The sequence below is a fragment of the Thamnophis elegans genome, chromosome 5 (assembly GCF_009769535.1).
Source record: "Thamnophis elegans isolate rThaEle1 chromosome 5, rThaEle1.pri, whole genome shotgun sequence".
NCBI lineage: Eukaryota > Metazoa > Chordata > Lepidosauria > Squamata > Colubridae > Thamnophis > Thamnophis elegans.
In genome coordinates, this window is record NC_045545.1 from 66,060,045 (window position 1) to 66,084,304 (window position 24,260).

The 24,260-nt window shown below is 38.7% G+C and overlaps 1 protein-coding gene across 2 annotated transcripts in view; it reads left to right on the plus strand.

Annotated features, from left to right (window-relative positions):
- SOGA1 (suppressor of glucose, autophagy associated 1) overlaps window positions 1–24,260 on the plus strand; it is a 72,537-nt gene that overhangs the window by 38,109 nt on the left and 10,168 nt on the right. Inside the window, exons 4-11 of one of the 2 annotated variants that reach the window (XM_032218734.1) lie at window positions 4,216–4,278; window positions 9,749–10,978; window positions 12,128–12,298; window positions 12,793–12,918; window positions 13,466–13,696; window positions 14,914–15,021; window positions 18,384–18,551; window positions 23,988–24,239. In XM_032218734.1, the coding sequence (XP_032074625.1) occupies window positions 4,216–4,278; window positions 9,749–10,978; window positions 12,128–12,298; window positions 12,793–12,918; window positions 13,466–13,696; window positions 14,914–15,021; window positions 18,384–18,551; window positions 23,988–24,239 (2,349 nt within the window). The remainder of the gene's footprint in view (window positions 1–4,215; window positions 4,279–9,748; window positions 10,979–12,127; window positions 12,299–12,792; window positions 12,919–13,465; window positions 13,697–14,913; window positions 15,022–18,383; window positions 18,552–23,987; window positions 24,240–24,260) is intronic. The other variant, XM_032218735.1, reaches the window with a different exon arrangement.

Sequence of the window (24,260 nt, forward strand, 5' to 3'; positions counted from 1 at the left end):
ATAGATTTTTTACTAGGGAGTGTAATCCTGGACACATAAGTAGACATTTCCCTTTTGTCAGCCTGTAAACATGGAGAAGATCCAATTTTTGTTTTGCACAGTCTTAGTTTGCTCTTATGAAATTACAAACATTATAATTTCTTAAATTACTGCCTCCAGAAATTCTGGGATGAAAATTAATGAGGGATCTATGTAGTTCTGATCCATATATTGCGCTGACAAAGTTTACTTTGCAGTGAATTTTGCGTTCTGCAGATTAATTTTAATCTGCATAATTATACATTAAATAAATAAAGCTTCTGGCAGCCCCACAGAGAAACAAATATGAACTTTCAAGGGCATAAACAATAACTCCTCCGGAAATATATATCTTTCACTTTCTAATCATCACTATACACACCATAAACCACAAGCACAAGAAAACTGGAATTGTGTTGGAAGCTATGTCCAACAATCATGATCACATCAAGATTGTGGTAAGTACTAGTATGAGCTAAATTATATTGAGGGCTAGAAATGCTAATCTACCCAAAGGATGACTTCATTGTGTCAGAAAGGACTTGGGCAGCATCCTCCGGCTGCTAGATTGAGTGTTCCAAGGACTTTCTAAGAATGTGCGGAGTTTTAAACAACAGGTTTGTCCTTAATAGGAGTGGCTTGGATCTCTGCCTTGGCACAGGCATCAGCTCACAATTCACAGCTGATTCTTGGCTGCAAAGCTTTAACACCAGCTTTTGAATATCTATTTATCTATCTATCTATCATCTATCTATCATCTATCTACTCAGTTTACTAAACTCTTTCTGGATGTGTTGGAACATTGAAGAGGCAAACCAGTTTCCCTCCCCCCCCCCACCATTTCCTTATAAAGGCTCTTTGATAATATTGGCTATATTTCAAACCACTGGGGCCAGGGCATAGGAAGAAGAAAAACAGATACATTAGAAAAGAAGAAATTACTAGTCAGCATTCACAAGCTTTTGAACTCCAAAAGATGTCTCAATAATAATCTTCTTATATAGTGACTGAATCTACAACCATTTGTTCAGTATTCGGAGTTATAATGGTGCTGCAAAAAGTCACTTATGACCATTTTTCAAACCTACGACCCTTGCAACATCCCCATAGTCACATGATCAAAATTCAGACGCTTGATGACTGGCACATATTTATGAGAGTTGCAATGTCCCAGGGTCTTGTAATCATCTTTTGTGGCCTTCTAACGAGTAAAGTCAACAATGAAGCCAGGTTCACTTAACAACCACGTTACTGACTTAACAATTGCAGCGATTCACTTAACAAGTGGCAAGATAGGTTGTAAAATGGGGCAAAACCCACTTAAGAACTGTCTTACATAGCAAAGGAAATTTGGGGATCAATTGTGGTCATAAATTGAGGCCTACATGTACCAGATGCATTATACCATCTGGTGGGCATTTCTTATTTTAGGTGGAATGAAGAAACCTAGTGACAGTGGTATATTTATTTCAGTCTATTTAATCCAGGAGTGTCATTGCATTGCGGGCTGTATCGTGGCATATCAGGATGGTTTTTGCCTTTGTGGAGCTGGCGTGGGGGTGGTTTGGTAGGCTGTATCCAACCTGTGGGCTGCCAGTTTTACAGGCCTGATTAATCCCTGATTGAGTTGGGCTTTAAACCTGATCTATATATGCCAAGACAAATGTAATCCCCCCTGGACTGAATTGTTCCCCAGTTCAGTGGGGTATCCATTGGCAAAAAGATAATACATGAAGCTGTTAAGGAGGAAGTTGTTTACAAAGAAAAGGAGATTTGTAAATTAATTTTAAATTATGTATTCTTATTGACTTGTTGAAATCTTGGCGATGAATTGATATAAATTCAACAGGATTATATATTTACTTGGTTATCGTCTTGCTCTGGAGGTGACATTCTTAACTGTCATGGACTACAGACATTAATATAGTCCCTTAGCTATCATGTTATCTTGTTAGTAGCCATTATATGAACATGTGATCATACTGCATAACGATCTCATTAGGTGAAAACCACTATATTAAACATTACATTCACCACTGGAAGTTAGTGGTAATTGGCAATTATAGCTGTATGTGTTGGCAATTTATTTTTTTAAAAGGAAGTTTATATTGGTTTTTTAGTCAGTATTACTTATAAATTAATGATCTATAACTGGATATTGGATTTGGGGAGACTCATATTCAAGAGCCATTTGACCATGGAGTTCATTGATGACTTTATGCTAGTGACTGTGTGTGTTTGTGTATGTGTCTGTTTGCAAAGAGTCCTTTGTTATTAAGTTGGTTTTGGATAATAATAGCTTTCGTGACTGTGTATTATTATATAAATGTACTTGTCTTAATCTGATGGTTTCAATGCTTAATTCTTCTAGGATTAGTTTTACTCTGCTGGAATGTTTAGAGATAATTTGCAACAATAGAGGTAGTTTGCAACAATATCTGGCGGAATGGCAATAATTACTCCTATTTATTCATATTAACTAGTTAATCATAGTTAACTATTATGGATGTTGTGAACTTGATTGCATTATCTTGACAACCTTAAGCATAATTTTATTTTAGAAGTCTTAACATTTTTACATTTATGAAAAGAGAAAAAATAGAAGCTGTCTTATCCAATTGTCAGTCAGGACAGTTTCTTTTAAAATATATTTCTATGTGAAAAAAAAGTTTTTAATAAGGAGATGAAAGAGAAAGGGCACTTTTAGGTTTATGTAATATTAAGAAACTTGTTTATTTTTAACATCTTGAATTAAAACGGAAAACATCACTTCAATGCACAAGTGGTTTGGAAAATAGAAATGTGACCATTTATTTGAAATCTCTGCATTAAGCTTAGCTTACTTTGCAGCCAAAACTATTAAAATAATACTATATTTTAGGTATTGTTCAGGGTTTTTTTTTTTTTGCTTATAATCTGAATGCACATCCCTCAATGAAGAAGCTACAAAGAATTCCAATTGTTTATAACAAAATGCTAGCCTCTAGTGATTTCATACTATTCCCACAAAGCTTATGTTTACTATTAATATATATGTAGGGTGCATTTCCGTTACTCCCATTAAGTGTCAGTTATGTTCCTTCACTATAAAGGTTTGTAAATTGTTATAGTAGGTGGTTGCTATTTTTCTCCTTTGTCAAGGAAGTGAAAAACATTGCTGCTATGTTTTGCTACTTTGCAGGAACTGAGCCAATTTAGAGAGACTTCCTTGAGAATTTTAATTACTATTGGTCAATTTCCACCCCCTGTGTTAATATGTAGTGCTTGTGACCATAATTCTATCTTTCCTGCATTATGTCACTCACACAAAGCTTGTTTCCTACTTTGTATGCTGAACTATATTTCCTAAAATAAGTTTTGTATTAAATGCTATCTGATATCACTGATTATGGTGAGAGGTGTAGAACCGGTGTGATATAAGGGGTTGTCTCCTTACAGACAGTAAAGAGACTCAGGTTCTAGTCCATCTCTACTCTATAAATTCCCTGGATAGGTTTGGGTCAGTTATTCTGTCTCAACCAACCTACCTCATGAAGTTGTAGTTGTGGGGATAATATGTAGGGATAATTAGGAGCCCTGGTGGCGCAGTGGTTAAATGCAACATTGCAGACCTGACTGGACTCAAGGTTGACTTAACCTTTCATTTCTCCAAGATCAGTAAAATGAGGGCCCAGATTGTTGGGGGCAATATGCCAATAATGCTGACATTGTAAACTGCCCAGAGAATGCGGTAAAGCACAATAAGGCAGTATATAAGACTAAATGCTATTGCTGTGATCCTCATGTAAGTTGCCTTGTACTCTTGAGGAAGGGTGAGATACAAGCCTGGCTGATAAACAGGCAAACCAGTGTTTCTCACCCTTGGCAACTTTAAGTTACGTGAACTTCAACTCCCAGAATTCCCCAACCAGTGAGATACAAAGAAAAACTTCAGTTTCATCTCTGTGGTTTTTTTTTTACTTCAATTCCTTCCAACTCTGAGAAATTTAGTCTCACTGGTATGTATGCATTGATTCTTGTGGGAAACCATATTTTTTGAAAACTTGGAGGAAATCAAACTCAACTCTGTGAAGCTCACTGGAAGGTGTGGATTTAGTGATCAGAGCTAATATACATTGTAACAGGAAAAAACTGGTTAGATGATGGATGGATGTACAGCTGCCATATTTATTTAAAAAATTCTCTCTTCTATTTCAGAATTCTTTAAAGAAAAGGGGATCACGTTCTCTAGGGAAAACAGACAAGAAACCATCTGTCCAGGTACAACAATTCCAATTATTGATATGCTATTGCAATAGAATATCCAGTGAATACTTAATTTCAAAACTGCTTCTTTTTCTTTGGAAAAAAACCCCCAAATTGCTTTTTTTGTTTGTTTATATTTTAGGATGGCATTCTGATATACTTTTTTCATCTTCATCTTGCATTTCAATGACAGAGTAACATATTTTGCATGCAGAAAGGTCCCATTTTTAATCACTGGCATTTCAAGTAAATCTGGCCTCTGATAAGCAGAGTCAAGGAATTTTGTTGACTTAATGCAACAGATATTTGGAAATGGAAATTCCATTAAATGCCAACTTAGCTGTTGCTGCCAAACCAAAAAGTGTATGTTGTAGAGCCTTCATATAATATAGGCACAGATGTACACTTACTAATGCCCTAACATGACCATCTGCTTCAACACGCACTATTTATCAACTGCAACATGCACTGTAAATAATTTTCACTTGCTAACAAATGAAAAGACTATCAGCTATATGTTGTGGATATAGCTGATACTAGCTTGCAAAGGAAGAAAGCTTATGTTGAAAGTATGGGACAATAATACTTTTTCCTTTTGTTTCATTGTTGTTTAAAAGCAGCTCAACCACATCTTTTAATAGAATGTAGAATGTTTGATGCTCTTAGTGTTAATGTTTACATGCTCTGCATGGCATTGACTGACCCTGAATAGCTCTGTAATATCAGAAATCTATTGTTCAAATCCTCCATGAACAATTGTATCACCAGAAAGATGCAGCGATACAAAGGAAATAGGATTCCAGTTCATTGCATTGAGCTGGACTAATTTTTAAATTGAGTTCATACTCTCTCCCTAAGGCCAAAATTGATGTTCCATTCTGGTTGCAATCCTTTGTTTGATCAATAGCTGGAGAAACATAGATGTTTCTGTTGAAACTGAGATATCTTCTTGATTTAGGGCAGTTATGTAATTTTGCATTATGCCCATGTGTTGACCAGAGAAAAAACAGATGTGTCCTTTGCAGGCTAGAATAGATTGAGATAGCAGTAACTTTAGAATAACCTATATTGCACTTTAGTTACCAAGATAATGTTAATGGGACTGGAATCATTCTGTTTTGTGTTCCCAGTGTTCTCGCTCTGTCACTTTACATTACTGGGCTCTTGAATGTTAAATGAAATTAAACTGACCCTTTTAGGAAAATACAAGAATCTTTGATGACAGAGTCCTTGATTCTCATCTGCATGATGGTTTAGAGAAGTTATCATCCACGGATAATACTGCTAAATTTGAGCAGTCCTCTCTTATGCCCAGAAGGTTAGATTCTGATCTTTGAATATAGAATGGAAATTTGGATAACCTGTAGAACTGTTCTGACCTAGGCTTCCTGATACAGTAAAACCACATGATTAAGTCCAGAAACCCTCTTTTTATTTCAAAGGCTGTGAATTATATTCATTCACAGCTCGTAATGAATTCCAAATGGTAGTAAAGAGTTCTACAGCAGACTGCCAAAGTCCTTCAGGATAAGGCTGATAAGCACCCACCTTTATCTTCTTTGAAAATGCGGCCAAAGACTTATTAGCTTGGCAAGGCCACATGGAGTAAAGAGTCCAAATGTATTTTCAGAAAGTAAACTGACCAGCATGAACCAAGTTGCTTCCTACAAAGGCTCATGTGCCTTTGCTCCTCCTTTATGTCCTATGGGAGGGGCCACTCACCTCCAAACCTTACTCCTGAGTTGTCCCTTAACTGTTCTTGCTTTCTGGCAGCTCTGCGCATGCGTGCACTGGGAACAGGAGGAGCCTGTTCCTCTGCCTCGCTGCTGTCTGACTCTGGAGGCTCCGGAGGCAGCACATAACTCCCAAATGGCCCTGGCCCCCTCTCTGCCTCCGATGCAGAGCCCTCGTCTGAGCCTTCCCCAGACCTCCAGGACTGGCCCATGTTCCTCCCCAACTTCCTCACTGTCCAACTTTGCTGCGAGCTCCACAGGCCACCGGCAGACCACAACAAGGACTGAACTCAGTTAAAATTAGAAGCTAAATTCCTTAGCTTCTAAAGTGATATTTACTCTGTTTTTAAAGTCATAACCAGGGATCAAGGGATTAAACATTTGAATATCTATAGAATGATTAAGTAGATATATGAATATAGGAACAGGGAGATTAGGATCCATTGAGACAAATGTATGCTTTCTAGAAGTACTGTCCTTAACTGATTTATTGCATTCTTTTTTCCTATGATATAGTTTTGCTATTGTTTGGGATATTTTAAAATGTAAGTTATCATGGGTTATGTGTTTATCTAGAACAGGGGTGTCACACCTGATTTCAATGAGGTCCACATCAGGGTTGTGTTTGACTTTGGGGAGCTGGTGTGGATGTAGCCAGGGTTAGGTGTGGCCAACTCGATGTCACTCGTGTCAGGGGCCCCTGTGGTGGCCTGAGTGCTCTGCCAGTGAAAATGGGCTCTGTTTTTGGCTGCCATGGCTCTTCATTTTAGTCATTACCAGCACATTGTAAAATAGAAGAAACAGGATACTAGAACTTTATAATTAGGAGATAATTCTATTCTCACTAATACTAAATGATACTCCAAATAGGGAAGAGTTCCCAGCTAACACAATGGCATTTTGTTTCCCAATTCTGACTGTTCTAGATAACAAATGACCCTCTACCAGTGCAAATGGAGTTCGGGAGGGCTGCATGCCCAAAAAACCAAGTTTGGGAGACCATTTTCGCTGGCAGAAGCACTGTGGGCCGGTCCTTCGCTGTTTCTAGTGTGGCCCCGCAGGCCAGATCTAAGTACCCTGTGGGCCGGATCTGGCCCTCGGGCCTTGAATTTTGTATCCCTGCTCTAGAATAATATAAGCTTTGAATAAATAAACAATGCTGTCAAAAGAAAGAAGTAATATATTCCTCAAACAAATTTTACTTCAAGCTCAAGTAAGGTTGAAATCTGGTTCTGCATACTTCTGGGTCTTTGATTTTTAATCACCTTGGTAAAGAGTTTCCAAATGTCCTATTAAAGCATATTTCAAATTGAGATCCATGTTCAGAAGAATATGTGTTACTTTTATAGGGGAACTGAGTATGCTGATTGAGCATAGCTGATGTCAGCTAGTGATTTATTCCCCAAGCTAAATCCGTTATCATCTAAATTTACTGCACATTGATTGAAGTGCTGGTTGCATGATTTTCAGCATGATTTGGTGCATACAGCCATCCCTGGCTGATCTATAAAGTCAAATAGGGTAGCTCTGAGATGCTGGAAAGTTTTGGTGTGGCAGTAGGGAAAAAATGTCCTGGAAGAAGGCAGTATTCAGCCATTTCCATATTGCTACCAAACAAACTACACAAATGTGGCCACAAATTATCGTGGCAGATTATCTGGACCCTTCTCATTTAGAATTCAGACTGGGATATGGGACAGAAATAGCATTGATTATTCCTTTAAATGAATTCTGCATGGGTGGGATGGGTAGTGCATCCAACCTCACCCTACTTGACCTCTCAGTGGCTTCTGATGCCATTGACCATGGTACCCTTCTGGATTGGCTCAGAGGGTTGGGGTAGGTGGCATAGCATTGTACTGGTTTATTTCATTCCTGTAGGCTCAATTCTAGTCAGTAATAATTGGGAAGGAGAGGGGAGGTTTCACCTGTAGCCGATGTGTGTTGCTTTCAGTGCTTTCTCTTCTCCTTTTCAACATCTATATGAGGTCACCACATGGGGTAATGGTATCATCAGTATGCTGATGATGCCCAATTATATATTTCTAACCCTGGTGAATTAAACAATGTCTTGAACATCTTATCTTAATGCCTGGAGGCTATAAATGTCTGGATGGGGGGGAAAAACAGCTTCAGCTGAACTCTGACAAAATTAACTAGCTTTGTGTATGGGGACTTGCTGATTCCAGGACTATAAAGTCTTCGGTGCTGGGTGGGATTGCACAACCTCAGGCAGACTCAGTGCACAATCTTGGGGTCCTCGTAGGCTTATGACTCTTATCCCATGAGCAGGGGGGGTGGGTAGTTGTGGATAGGAAGGCCTTTACATAGCATTGTCTTGTGTGCCAGTTGTGTCTGTTCCTGGATTAGTAGGCCCTGCTTATAGTCACTCATGCACTAATCACCTCTAGCCTGATTACTGCAATGCGCTTTACATGGGGCTTCCCTTGAACAGTATTTGGAAGTTTCATGCGATGCATCCCCCAAAGATTGCACCATTTAAATTTGACACATTCGTGTCATTTTCTTAACAAGGACTATGTTAACATCTATTTTATGTTTTAACAATCCCAAACCCCAAAATTGATGGGAGAAAAAAAACCCTTCAGACCCCTTCCCAGTTGATGTTACATCATCACAGTATCAACTATGTTCCCCAGAGGTCAGACATTAAACATATCAAAATGTATTTCCCCAGTGGAAAAAAAGTTATTTCCCCTGATTAACTCCATTAGCCCGATTCCTAAAGGTAGCTCAGTGTTTCATTTCAGTATTAAAGACTCCATTGGAATTGGGAACTAATGCATTCAAATAAATAAATGAAGAACAAATTGAGGAGAGTAGCTTCATGTCTTGTTGCTGAAATGTCTTGATATTTGAACTCTTTAAAGCAGAGGTGTCCAAACTTGGGTACTTTAAGACTTGTGGACTTCAACTTCCAGAATTTCCCAGCCAGCCACGCTGGCTGAGGAATTCTGGGAATTGAAGTCCCAAGTTTGGACACCCCTGCTTTAAAGAGATATCCAGCATTCGAACAATCAGATCCAGAAGCAAAGATCTGCTCTGACATGGAGGCAATTATTGAACACAGTTTGTAGGATATGATCATAATTTCAAGGAAACATAACTACTGGCTTGTCTCAAAGGATAAAAGGAATAGTTTTTTTTATCTTTAGGGAATTTCTATTCCCCCCTCCCTCCAATTTATGCTGTGTTTGAATCTGGTGCAATAGAATTTTTGTAACAAGAATGCAACAACGCAGTACATTTTAAAAATTGAAGAATAGTTGCTTTTTTTCAATTCTGGCTGATGCAACATTAAACCGTTAGTTGTAACTGAATGCTCACAGTGTATTTGACATCTGGAAATAAGGTTTCAATGCTCACTGGAGACATTCTTTTCTTCTGAGGGTTTTCTTAGAGCTTTCATTCCATGAGTTATGTAGGCAGGAAATGGACTAATTTTATAACGGTCTAACGGTCACTTTTAATGAGATAATGTCCCTCAAGGGAAAATGAAAATGTTATCCAAGAGGAACTGATTTGTTTAGGTTTTATGAAAACTTCCAGTTCTCAAACAGTAACCCCAAACTTTAGCTTTTCAGTATAATATCAATATAATAAATTATGGATAGTATGTCAGTGTTAATCTTCGTGCCATGAAAGAGCAGTAGTCTTTCTAATATACAGTGATTTGTTTAAAGCACCATTCTCTTTTGGTAATGCTTGCACCATTTCTTTTTTGATCCTAGGAGGACAATGCAGATCTCAAATGTCAGTTGCATTTTGCTAAGGAGGAATCTGCTCTAATGTGTAAAAAGCTATCCAAGTTAGCCAAAGAGAATGACAGTATGAAGGATGAGCTGACAAAATATCAGTCCTTGTATGGCGACCTGGAAAGCTCTCTCTCCATTGAAGAGTTGGCTGACTCGCCTCACTCTAGAGAAGCCGAACTGAAGGTCCACTTGAAACTTGTTGAAGAAGAAGCCAATATTCTGAGCCGTAAAATAGTGGAGCTTGAGGTTGAAAATCGAGGACTGAGGGCAGAGATGGATGACATGAAGGGGCAGGGCGATAAGGACCTTTTGGGACAAGATATCCAGTTGGCTTTCTCCATGACAAACAATGGAGACTCTGGGGAGAGTGTGGCAGAACTCAGGCGGCACTTGCAGTTTGTGGAAGAAGAGGCAGACCTGCTGAGGCGTTCATTGATGGAGCTGGAGGAACAGAATAAGCTCCTCATGAATGAGCTCAATAAGTACAAGTCAGATCATGATCTGGATATCACTTTATCTGAGGACAGCTGTTCCGTGATCAGCGAGACCTCTCAAGAAGAACTGGCCACGGCCAAGGTCCAAATCAGTGAGCTTAGTGGCAAAGTTAAGAAGCTGCAGTACGAGAACCGTGTGCTACTCTCCAACTTGCAACGTTGTGACCTTGCCTCTTGCCATACCACCCGGCCCATGCTGGAGACAGATGCTGAAGCTGGTGATTCAGCCTTGTGCATCCCAACTTCGCTTTGGAAAGAAATTCCTAATGGGGGAGAAAATGATGCAAAGGAGAAAATACCTAGCAATGGCTTCAGCAAAACTCACGAAAGCAGCCCCAACCAGCTTTTCAAATGTAAAGACTTTGAGACCCTCCTTGACATCCGAGATCAGGCTGCTCTTGTCAGCAAAGCTATTGACGTCCTGATTTCTGATGCCAATGGCTTTACCTCTAACCTCAAACTCTGCATGGACAATGACTGTACACAGTTGGTTCTGAGTGAGGCAATGGACAATGAGAATACTACAGACTCTAAGCTGATCAATGCTATTTTGATGCGGCTTGGAGTCCTGCAACAGGAGCTAAACACCTTTATGAAAAAAGTGGACCATATTGGTGGCTGCATGAAAGACCAGCAGGACTCCCTACCAGGTTCCAGCTCCCAGGACTCCACCAAAGAAGCTCTACGAAAAAGTCATGGTGCTGAATTCCAGGTGAGGGTTTCTCTGAGTTGTTGACAGTGACTCCCTTGCAGTTATGATTGCTTTATTTGCTGTACAGTACTGTTTTTTCTTGCCTTAACCAACCAGAACCTGACCCTGTTAATGTAACTTCCTTTTTCTACTTTCTCAGAGTGAAATGACAAACTAACAACTAGTTCACTGCATGGAACTGAGGCCACTAACAAGATAGGACTCTGGTTTGACAGAATGTGCATGGGACAGGAGATTGCCTAGACAAATTCATATTATATTGTAACCCCAACCCCAAATCTAGTTCATATGTAGGGTAGAAAAATGAAATCATAACCCTGCCAGAAGGGGATTGCATTACAAGATAATCAAGATCACGTTCCATGACCTTTCCAAATCATTTCCGCATATTGATAGATTTGCCCTGGAATAGTACCAATTTAAAGCAATTCTCCAAAGTCAATTCTGTAAGAGAAAACATTAGTTTCCAAGGTTTTTGTCTGACACAGTCATTTTGGAGAGGTTTACTGAGATAACTTTGCCATATGGTGAATATAATTTGAATATTTGCCAGATGCATGCATTTCCCCCCCTTTTAGACTGGAGGGATGGAAGTATGCTTGAAACTTCACCTCTGCAGACAAACTCTGTGTTTGTCTTGACTAAGATAATTACCTACTTGGGAATATTCAATCTTGCAGACCGGACCCTGATGTAGCAAGATAAAATGTAGGGGCCCAAGCTGGATATGAAATGCCATGGCTCATGTGGGAAATGGTTTGAGAGAATGGCTGGATTGCAACCTCCTGAAGCACACTCCAAATTTTCAGAGTTCTATTTTTGTGCATGCACTGGCCCCCTCTGTTATTCCAGCTAGCCACACCCTCACCCCTAGCACTGCATGGCACCATAACTGGTGTTTGCACATTTTTTCCCTCTCTCTCTTTTTCCCCTCCCCAAACAATCCAGCCCACGTGTCTGCTCATTTTGTGTCTCCTTTTATTTTCCACTTTATCTTCTGCCTCAGTAGTGAAGCTCCTCTTCCTCTTCATCCTTTTTGTTGTCTTGTAGCTCTCTTTATTGTTCCTGAGACCCATTTGTTTTGTTTTTGTTCTTTCTTTTCTTTTCTATTCTTTTGGTTCGTTCTCATTAACTTGCCCATGCATGCAGCAGTCTGACTTTAGGGAGGCCCCAGACTGGGATGTCGGGGAGAGCAGGCCCTCTGATCTGTATCGCAGTAGCAGCAGCAACACTGCCACCATCAATTCAGAAGCCAACATGGGACTTGACCGGAGCTACAAGACATACCAACGAGAAGAGAAGGATTCTTACATGTCTGAGGTATGTGATGATGTTCCTAAAGGAAGAGAGGGGACTCTGGAAAGAGTTACTTGACTGGGAAAATATCAGTTAATTATATATGAGAGGGTGGGGAATAAAGGCAATGTTCCCATTCACCCACCTTTGCATTTTCATTTCTGCTAAACCTTTGGGGGAAAAGCCAAATTGTACTATGTAGATACTAACATGTCAGAGATCTCAGTAATCAGCAGTATGTTAAGTTGATTAATAACACTATGATTCAATCTGGTGTCCATCCGATTTGATGGGTTGCATCACTTTGTTGGCTACTGTTCATGATGTCTGAGCCAGCATAACACATTGGGAGAGCACCATATTGAGGAAAAATGAAGTATAAAATAGAAAGGATTTGAAGGAAGATTTACTGGCTTCTTGTGCAAAATTGCAATTTGGAACTTTTCAGTTGCAGGATTACAATATGCAATAAACTGTGATACCTTCTCTGACTATTGGCTGTTATACCATTCTTGCAGATCAAGGAACTACAACTAGTTCTTTCTGAAGCTAATGAGAGTTTGAGGGGCCTACAGGAACAACTTTCCCAAGAAAGGCAGCTGAGGAAAGAGGAAGCAGAGAACTTCACACAGAAAATCTGCCAGGTTAGTGGGATTTGTTTGGAGTCAAATTCTGGGATGCAAGAAGAGCTTGCAGCAAACATATAAGAGAGCATGGATGCAAACCTAGTCCTTGTGCTGCTTCAACCATTTTGCAGTTGGATGCAAGCCCAGAATAATTATGTTCTGCCCCCTCTAGTTGCCAAAAAATAAGCAAATGCTTTTAGTTGGTGTCTCTGTACGTTGGAAATGTATTGCCATGAATCGGTATATAGCAAGTGTACAGTGATACTTACCTACTTGGTAAGTATTTGATGACTCTCAGGTCTTTAACCAAAATTTGTGGAATGAACTCTGGATGCTTCCAAACAGGTGCACTGATGTCTGAAACCTTTGGTTATTTCTTTCTCCCAAACCAGCATTATTCTGAACAATATGGCACAGAAAATATTCATGCCTCCCATACATTAGCTTTTTCTTGTCCATACTCTTGCTTCCTTTGATTAAATTAACTGGCTTTGCTGGTAACCCACCCCCACTCCCACCTCACTCTGTTGTGTAATGTTCTCAGTTTCTTCCCGTGTTTCATCAGCTAAAGGATGATCACCAGAAGGCTCTCCTGAGAAGAGAATTTGAGCTGCAGAGCCTGAATCTTCAGAGGAGGTTGGAGCAGAAGTTCTGGAGCCAGGAGAAGAACCTTCTGGTACAAGAATCCCAACAGTTCAAGCAGAATTTCCTGCTTCTTTTTATGAAGCTCAAGTGGTTTCTGAAGCATTGGAGGCAGGGGAAAACCTTGCAAAATGAATGCAGTGATTTCTTGGAGGTATAGTAATGTTTGACCATGAACTTCTACATCTGTGTAATCAAAATCTTCAATTGACTCTAACAGAGATAACTGGGACATTCGCCTTGAGTGTACTCTGTTTTTTTGGTTAATATCTTTTATCATTTTAAGACAAGGTTGTGTGCAATTATAATTTAGGCTCTGTCAAACGTGCAAGGAATAAGCCTTATATCCATTCCTTCTTATCTTTTTTCAAGTCTTTCACTCTTTGAAGGCAAGAGTTATTATGTAGCTTTTGGCATTAGATCATTTACACCATAACATATCTTGGGAAAGGTCAGCAATTGAGATGCAAGGCTTAAATCAGCATTGTTTAAATTCTTCATGTATATGTCAAGTCAACTTTGGCTAGAACATACATTCTATTTATCCCCCTTTCCACTTTAAAAATGGGAAATATATGGTCTTTGACACCCTGTAAAACTACAGCTCATCAACAAAGCCAGTAGCCAGAAATGTTACACTTCAACATTTGGAAGGAAGGACTGCAGGAAGAACAATCACAAGTGACATAAAAAGCAGGTGTAGACTCAAGCATGCATTTTTACTTTATTAAATTATGGTATGGGAATTGATCTGCAGCAAGGCTTTTTCATGAATGGAGAAAGCATGCTGCTGTAAAAAGAACTCTGTAGTAGCATCTCTACCCTTCTTTACATCCTGCTAGCCTCATTCTTGCCCCGCCTCTATTTTATTTTCAACACTGGATGCAGAAGGAATTATTTTACCTGACTGATAAAGTTTTATCAAGTTGTCTTGGCTCTGGATGTAAGGAGAAGCAACGCCACATTAGATGAACAAAACAGTCTCTCATCATTATCAGAGCAACATATTCATGCTAATTGAAATAGAATGCATAGTTTGTGTGCAGCTGAAAAATTTCAGGCTTGGCAACAACAGCTTCTTTATATGCTTGTTTGATGATTCTTTCCAGGCACAAATGTCTAGAAAGGTGCCTGGTACAGAAACATGAGTGAGAGGATGATACCGAACATAATTGTTATGACATGGCATGGCAACGTCTCTGGGTGGCTGCTGCTTATTGTGGCATCCCATTTGAGTGATAGAATTGGCCTTTTGACAGTTCTCAACCTGTCACCTCTGCTTGAAGGGGCCAGTAGGTTGTTTTCAGACAACAAAGCTGACGATTTAGTTATGATAGGCTTCTACTCACTGTTTTGCTTTTTTTTTTTTAGGTGAATAGCATGAAAGAACTATATTTGCTGATTGAAGAAGAAGAACTAAGCCCACAGCAGCAAGCTGATAATAAGACATACACTGGAGATTTTTGGTCTCAGAACATGGTAAGATGGAATAGGAGACCAATGGAATGAGGAATCCATTCTGTATGGAACTTGTGATCATTTACAGTCCCTCTTAAATACTTAATGTTTGGCACTTCTCTGAATAGAATAGAATAACAGAGTTTGAAGAGACATTGGAGGTCTTCTAGTCCAACCCTCTGCTTAGGCAGGAAACCCTACACCACTTCAGACAAATGGTTATCCAACATCTTAAAAACTTCAAGTGTTGGAGTATTCACAACTTCTGCAGGCAAGTTGTTCCACTGATTAATTGTTGTAACTGTCAGGAAATTTCTCCTTAGTTCTAGGTTGCTTCTCTCTTTGATTAGTTTCCATCCATTGCTTCTTGAATCCTTCTTCTTTGTGGCAGCCCCTGAGATATTGGAATTATGTCTCTCCTAGTTCTTCTTTTCATCAAACTAGGTGTGCCCAGTTCCTGCAACTGTTCTTCATGTTTTAGCCTTATCCCCTAATCATCTTTGTTGCTCTTTTCTGCACTTTTTCTAGAGTCTCAATGTCTTTTTTATATTGTGGCGACCAAAACTGAATACAGTATTCCAAGTGTGGCCTTACCAAGGCATTATAAAGTGGTATTACCACTTCACGTGATCTTGATTCTATCCTTCTGAATTAGTTGAATTTGAATGTATGAGTTGAACTGAGTGAAAAATATGCTGAAGTGATGTAATAGTTTTGTTCGTGGCACCTACACAAAACTTTCATATCATCACAAACTGTAGGCTTTTGCTGATGAGTTGACCCATTCAGATGTAATCAATGTTCAGGTATCAAAGCATCCTGGCCATAATGTTCTCTTCCCATTGGGATATGATGAAAAAATCTGCAGAAGGATTTGTGAGAAGAAAAGCTGCAGCTGAGGAGTGAAACGGTGAAGGGGTAGAGGGCTTGTCTCATCCCTCTGCTGCTACTTGTTCTTTTTTTGTCCAGAGATTCAGGAATATATAAATCTGCCTTGTTTTTATTTTTCATTGTTTACTTTCTGAACCAAAAGCTTCATTTATATATGCATTCAATAACCATGTATATCTACAAACTCAAGGTTTAGCTTGACAGATTAGTTTTGAATTGTTCTCAGATCTCAGAAACACATTTATTTCTACAGTTACAACAAGGCTTGGCAAGTTCCTGATAGTTAGCTTCTCATAGCTTTTTTGCACTTTATAGTTGAGTGCCATCACTTGATCCAATTCAAATGTTTTTGGAACCCCTTTGTGTTTTGACAAATATCTCTTGTGTTGCCTTATAAGTCTTCCATTCCATAAGTTGCAAATTATCACAACAAACATCTGTTTCTATGCCATCCTTTGAGGGGTCTTACATATTTCATCTTTCCTAAATCTCCATTTACACCCAAATGCATAGGAGGCAGCATGCATACAGCATATGATTCAAACAACTGAAAATTAATATGTACAATAATTACATGGGATGTTGGTAACAATATGATGGGAGGGATAGAGTACATTTGTGACATTCTGATGGTCCAATTTTTAGCTGAAGCTAACAGCTTCAGCTAAAAAGATAGACGGCCCATATAAAGTTGCATACAAACATTTAGACACTTCTGATTACATTAGATATTTTGGTGAACCTCTAAATGAACATGAGCTGGCTTAGCCTCTATATAGTACAAACTCAATATCTTTTTGCAAATTTGAAATCATATTATTTAAATATGGCTGTTTTCAGATTTATAAGAAAACAACAATTTGATGGTGGGTATTGAAAATTTTATGGCAAGGGGGAAATATCATGAGTTAAATGTAAGCTGTTACAAGATGCAAAAGAAAGAGGAGGATTGGATCTACCTGATTTTAAATTATATTTTGTATCTTATTGTTTACTTTAGATGAAAGCATTGCTGAGAAATAGAAGGCCTTTGGAATTAGAAAGACATGATCTGAGATTTGAGTGGGATATTTGTAGGATATTTGTAGTATAACAAAAGGATATTTGTAATACAACAAAACTAAGGTTAATGTAGATTTTAAAAATCATTTTGTCAGACATGCCATATTGATATAAATACAAATCTAGGTGGTGCCACAAACCCCTTTATGAATTTCTATACAAGAAGCATTTTATAGAGAAGAAATGATAAGTAAACACAAACAGTTAACTACTTATGAGATATTAGAATTCTTTCAAGGGGTCTGTAAAATATAAACCAAAGGGAGATTTGGTAGCAAATGGATATACTAGTCAATGGATTTCTTACATACAATTATTATAAAGATTCAAAGTAGACAAAATAATGTATGATTCTGGACACTTTGAGTCGGATACAAATACTTGCACTAATTTAGAGGATCTGAAAGATTAATATACAATTAAAATCAGAGTCTTTTCTTTTGGGATTGATGAACAAATAGCTGGAACAAAACCATGGAACTTTGTTTTTTATATATGACCTCATCAATATTATTATATGTAGAAAATTGGAAAAATTCAATACTAGCCACAATGGAGGAAAAATTGGTGAAGATGATGGAACATGCAGAGATGACTAAATTGATGTCCTTAATGAAAGAGAGGGAACATCTATGTTTATTAACGATGGGAAAACCCTTATAGATTTTCTTGCATAAAACAGACAAAAATAAACTTTAAATTATGGTTTTGATGATTAGAAGAAATAGATAACAAGAATAAGAAAGATTTTTTCTTATAATCATAGAGTAAGAGGTAATTTTTATTAGTACTTATAATTGCTGTAAAAAAAAACAGAAGCAAAAAAATGAATAAATTGCATAAGATATGCTGTGCAGTCTTTCCTACTGTATTTAAAAACTGTTTTTATATTTATAGCCCACCCTATCTTCAAAGAATTATAATAGCAATAGCACTTACTTATATACTGCTTTACAGTGCTGTCCAGCCCTCTCTAAGCGTTTTATAGAGTCAGCATTTTTGCCCCCAACAATCTGGATCGTCATTTTACCCACCTCGGAAGGATGGAAGGCTAAGTCAACCTTGAGCCTGGTGGGATTTGAACTGTCAAATTGCAGGCAGCTGGCAATCAGCAGAAGTAGCCTGTAGTACTGCACTCTAACCACTGTGCCACCAAGGCTCATAATGGTAAAAAGTATCTCTTTTCCTGAATAATGAATCTTTGAGGTAGGTTAGTTGAGAGAGAATGATTTAGTCAAAGCAAATTTGAATTTGGGGCACTTTGGTCCTAGTCCAACATCATACCACACTGCTTTTCAACATTGGTTTTGGCATGCTGCTCCTTCAAAATTCTTTTCTTTCTGAAGCTGACATAGTTTGGTAACTCTTTCTTTAGTCCACTATATTGCACAATATGAATGAACATATTTTTTCTTTTTATATTTTTTTAGCCCAATGAATATACCAAGACCTTGTCAGATATGAAGGTGATCTTGAAGGAGCTATGCACAGAACTACAGGAAGAGAGGAGAGGCATGAACGAACTTCAGCAACAGTTTGCCAAAGCCAAAGCCACCTGGGAGATGGAGAGAACTGAACTCAAGTGTCTTATCACTCAGGTTAGAATCCAAGAAACATCTTTAGGTCCAGATGCCAAGTTGATCAAATAAATTTTAAAAAATAGTTTCTCCATTGTAATGTAATACAGATAGATGGCAATTGCTGTGTTTGTAATTGCTGCAAAAAAGATTGAAAGACGCTTTTTAAAGATTATTTTCCTTTTCTTGCTCTTTTGTTAGTGTTTATTTTTTTACTCTTTTATTATCTTTTCCTATTCTTCTATGTGTCTGTAGTTTTTATTTTTTTTTGTCAACTCTTTTAATAAAAGGTTTAAAAAATGGAACTTATGAATTGAGTCTTAAGACAGCATGGATAATTTTTGAGGGTCCTGGATGTAAGAGGTCTAATAAGCCACACTTCTCTGCTGTCAAATCCCTGCCTGATTGTATTGCTCTTATACAGGAGGAACAAATCTAAACCTTCTGCTATAAATGAATGCAACCAGGATTCTTTGATAGCCACAGAGGAGGCTTAAATGCTCCTCATTTTAAAATAATATTTTTTGTTGAGAAAACGCGTGAGAAAAATTGTTGGCACAAAAAGCAAGTGAAGCCAGAGATTGAAAAGAGTAACCTGAAGAGAGAGCATTTAGTACACAGAGTAGATAGACTGAGGGAGCTGTTTAAATTAACATAATGGGAGATGGAAGAAAAATCCTCTTTTCCACAGTAGTCTTGAATAGTGGCATTAATTCTTTGCCCCAGCCAAGCCTACTGCCTTGAGATATACTGTCAAGCCAGAAGTTATAATCTATTAGACAGGAAGCACAGTAAACTGAGAAAGGCTGTTATATGGTTATCCCAGCATGTGGCTTACTTTTCTAGGCATTGGGACAAGAAACAGCATGTCATCTTGTATTCTGAAATATATGCTACATATGAATCATATAATATATTTCAAGGCCTGCAAATATATAAACCTGTGTTCTTTGGTTATTTTGAAGATTATTTTTTTTAAAAAAAACTTTGGTTGCTACTACAAAAGCAGTCATATGCACAATGCCTCTGCAAATGCTTAGTGAGGTCAATGTTTTAGCCATTGAATCTAGAAGTCTTGACAATTACTTGAGAGGTAGCTCACCAACCTGCCTGCCTGTTTGCTTGCCTGATTCGTGAACATTAAAAAGTGATTCCATTGCATCAACTGGAATATTTTCAAAAATTAAACATATAGCATCACAGATAAAACAAACAGAATAATTGCATTAAAAAGCTGTAAGGAACCATATAAACACTATAAAACATGGTTCAAAATATGAATAAAGCAGCAGATAATAACATTTAGAAGAACAATTGTTTATGTGATGACAAAAGCTGGCATCCCTTGTCTCTTTCCTTCCACTCTCCCACCCCAGCATGAGGTGATGGATAACATTGCTTTGTAGCTCATATAGAAGTTGATCAAAGTTGTTTATGGGCTGTAGAGAGATAGGCAGATTGAAAAGGGGGGGGGTTCCTCTCATATCTTTTAAGCACAAAACCAGAGAAGAAGCAACTTCCATGAGCAGAGATTTCCTCCCCCGCCCCTTCAGTTAAGACGAGCAAATGAAATGCTCACTAATGAGCTTTAGGTTAGGTTACTCACCTCAGTTGAGAAATTACCCATAAGGTGTCTCTGCAGTGCCCAGACTAAAAGAATGAATAGCAGCCTGCTGTTACAAGAAGACAGATGCAAGAACATAAGAAGAGCCTGAGAAAAACTGTTATGGAATTTCACCTTGGGTTTTGAGAAGGTTCCTCCTTTTCAATGATGGCATGCATGGGCCATACTGTATATTATGTAGTATAGGCAGAGGTGGGTTGCTCCCAGTTTGGCTGAACTGGTAGTGGTGATGTGGCCTGGGTCACAGAACCGGCAGCAGCCCAGGCTTGCCATGCCCCCAAACTGGTTCCCCTGGTTTCTTCTGCCATTGCTGGCATGTTTCTGTGCATGCACAGAACAGTTTTCAGTCAACTGAGCATGCTCAAGCAACGCGTGGCGGGCCCGAACTGAACCGTTAGCAACCAGTACAGGAACCCACCCCTGAATACAGGGGGAAGTTTGGGAGGTTGCAATGTCTGATGAGGACCTTTTTTCTAAACTAAAACTATTCAGCTTGTGCTGCCCAACCTGCATTGCAATTCAGATGGGAATTGACTAAAGGTTGCTAATGAGTTATTCTGTAAAATGGTAGACAAAGTTGCAAAAGAAACAAGTTACAAGTACTTTCTAAATACAATAAGTGAGACAATAGTGAGAGCAGTCTAAAATGTACTAAAATGGCAGTAGGCATTTCAAAATGCTATGGTTGGTTGTACAGTATTTGTAATTCTGCTAAAGGTTGCCTCTTATTTATTTGTCCAATTTTGTATAGCCTTTTCCTCTATGCTGGCATTTGATAAGTGTAGGCACTGTTGCAGAGTTAGTAACTGCTTACAACTTACTGTATTTCTGATTACATACAAAGAAAGGGATGATAGTGAGACTCTTGCAAACTGGTATTATTTCTGTCCCTTTCAACAGCTGCCTGAAGGTTATAATGATGAAGCCCCAAGAAACGACCCACTTGTTAGTAATTTACTCTGGAGATGCCATTATTACATTTTTCATGGATTCCCCCAGATGCCTGCTACCAGTCACTTACCTAGAATGGCATCTGCATTAAACTGCTATTATTCATAAATGTAACTATCTTGTCCAATTATTATCCGAGTAGAATAATAATTTCCTCTTCAGCTGTCTGAGCTGTCAGTTTGCAAGGGAGCCTAGGGAGAAGTCTTTTAGAATTAATTCACTCTTCTCTGGAACTGCTGCAGAAGTGCAGATCTGTGGCCTTTGCAGCTAGTATTCCACCCCTGTGTCCTTAACATCTTAGTCTCTGGTTGCACAAGTATACCATGGAAAAGAATCTTTGGATTATTCGTGATTTGGAAATTCCTTATTACTACTTCTCTTAGCTTGCTTAATCTCTCACAATAAGAGCCAACAGTCAGACAGGAGCCAGATTGTTAACCCCCATCCCCCACAAGGATTCTCCCTATGTTCAAGCTAATCTTCCTAAGTGACAAATTACTGCACTTTTTAAAAAAAGATTTAATTAGCTTCACTCCTAGCTGTTTCATCAAAGGCTGCAATCTCATTTTCATCAATGGATTTCTTTTGACTTCTGGGTGACCACATCTCCATTCCATTAGGCATATGGCTTGCGATGAATGTCATGAGTTTGGGGATTTGCCTGCACCAAGACAACTGATTGCTTTAATGAGCTCATCATTCCCAAGACTTCATCACATGCTCTGTTTAGGTTTAGTAGTTGCTTTAGTAATGTCTTCCTTTTTAATAGCCTTTCTTAATAGCAGCAGAGATTTACAGTTTGATAGAAATATGGATTTAGGACTCGAATGGATCTATTCTAATTATTTGTTACTCATCACTTTTCTTCCCGATTTGGCAGTGGTCCTGTTATTTGTGGATTTTTCTCACAGTTTATTAAGAGTTGGAAACCAACTCCCTAATAAAAGCTTTATTTCCATCTGTTACAGGAATAATGTTTTTGTGTGATACAGGGGTGGGTTATGACTGCCACTACTGCCGGTTCACTCAGGGACGCACCACATGCACATGCGTAGTGCAACAAAAATTGTTCTGCACATGCGCAGAAGACAAAAACAAGATGGTGGCACCTATGGCGCCGCCAAGAGAACCGGTTCAGGGGTGTGGCAGGCCTGAGTCGCTGCCGGTTCTAGTGACCCAGGCCAAATTACTACCTGTAGGAACTCACCTCTGGTGTGATATCAGAATCTTGTCTGTTATCTTACTCTTCTGAGATAAATGCATGTATTTTTTTCTCCTTAATTTCCAAGAAAATCAAGCTTCTCACATGATTCCTATCAGGACGGGGCAGGGAAGGAATTTCTGGTGTGTGTGTGTGTGTGTGTGTGTGTGTGTGTGTGTATACATATATAATTTTTTTTCTTTTGGTGAACGGCCAGGAATTGTGAAAGAAAAAAGAGGACATGCTTTTACCATTCAATTTAAACATAAGAAAAAATATTGCGGTCCAGTGGATTATGGGGCCTCTGAAAGGCTTGAGCTTTACCTCATTTTGACTGAGTAATCGACCTTTCTTTTCTGCTTTTGGAGGAAGAACATGAAATGCTCTATCCCCCTATATCCTAATCAGTCATTTTTGCCATGAAATCCTGGAATCAGTCTGTTTTTATACTGCCTGACTTCATGACTTCATGAAGGACAGTTACAGCTTAGTCTTCCTTCAAAATATGCAGAAAATATATGAACTTCAAAATGTGATATTGCTGTTGAAGATTGAGGCTACAGACAGATTTTTATTTCATTCATAAATTCCCAGGAGCTCAGAAACTTGAGAAATCATATGAAATCATATTGGCAAGAGGGGAAAGGTGGTAGAGCAAATTTGCAGCATAAAATTGAATTCGGAACAAAGAAACTAGAGAAAAGGTGATCAAAGCAATCCTAATCACGCTGTGGCCTGGTGCTAAAAAACCTGAATTACTCTAGGAAGTGAATTTGGCAGTTTTAGTGCCATCCAGCCACCCCAAACTGTTCTCTGTATAGTAGGTAGTTAATGTTATCCCAATAGGGTGGGATTACAACTCTCATAATTCACAACTTCCATAATCTTAATTACTTACTAATAGCATTGGGGAGTAGCGGTGCTACCTCCTGATTGCTGGTTTAGTTTATTTCTTCCCACTCTAATCCCAGGATTTCATAGACCTTCTCTAGCCTGCTGCCTCATCACATATGTCAGACAATATCATTCTAATCTACAATGACCGCTTGGATGGGACCAAGTCTATAACAAAAGCTTTAAAGAGGGAAATAAGGCAGAAGACTGAAATGGTCTTGCTCTTCCAAAACTGCATTTATTTATTTTATTTTAGGAAATTTATATTGCCGCCTATTCTCACATGGCGACTGCAAGAATATAAAAAACTCATATAAAAAACAGTAAAACTAATAAAAGAGAGAATCATATAATAAATTAAGAGCCTCAGTGGCACAGTGGTTAGAGTGCAATATTGCAGGCTACTTCTGCTGACTGCCAGCTGCCTGCAATTTAGCAGTTCAGATCCCACCAGGCTCAAGTTTGACTCAGCCTTCCATCCTTCCAAGGTGGGTAAAATGAGGACCCAGATTGTTGGGTGCGATATGCTGACTTTGTAAACCACTTAGAGAGGGCTGTAAAGCACTGTGAAGCGGTATATAAGTTTAAGTGCTATTGCTAATAAAATAATATAATAAAATAATCCTACACACACACACTTGCCCCAGTGACAACACATCACACAAGCCATTTAATGGGATCCATCCCACTCTGCGTTCCCCCAGCCTGCTGGCAGAACCAGGTCTTCAGTGCCTTCTGGACGCCTTAGTTTTAATTCGTGTTTTTTTTTTTTTTTTGGTCCTTGCAGTTAGAAACTAAGACTGGGAAAGGTCCAGCAGAACGTGCTCTTTCTGAGTGGAAAACTGCTCTGAAGAGGGAACGGGAAGAGCATCAGCATCTCTTAGCTGAATCATATAGTGCTGTTATGGACCTGACCAAGCAACTTCAAATCAATGAGAAGAACTGGGACCAGGAAAAGCTGGAACTCTTGGACCATTTTAAGGATGAACAACAGCAGGCTGAGCAACAGGTGAAAGAACTGCAGAATAAAATTAACCAGGTAGGAACCAAGAATGTGTGT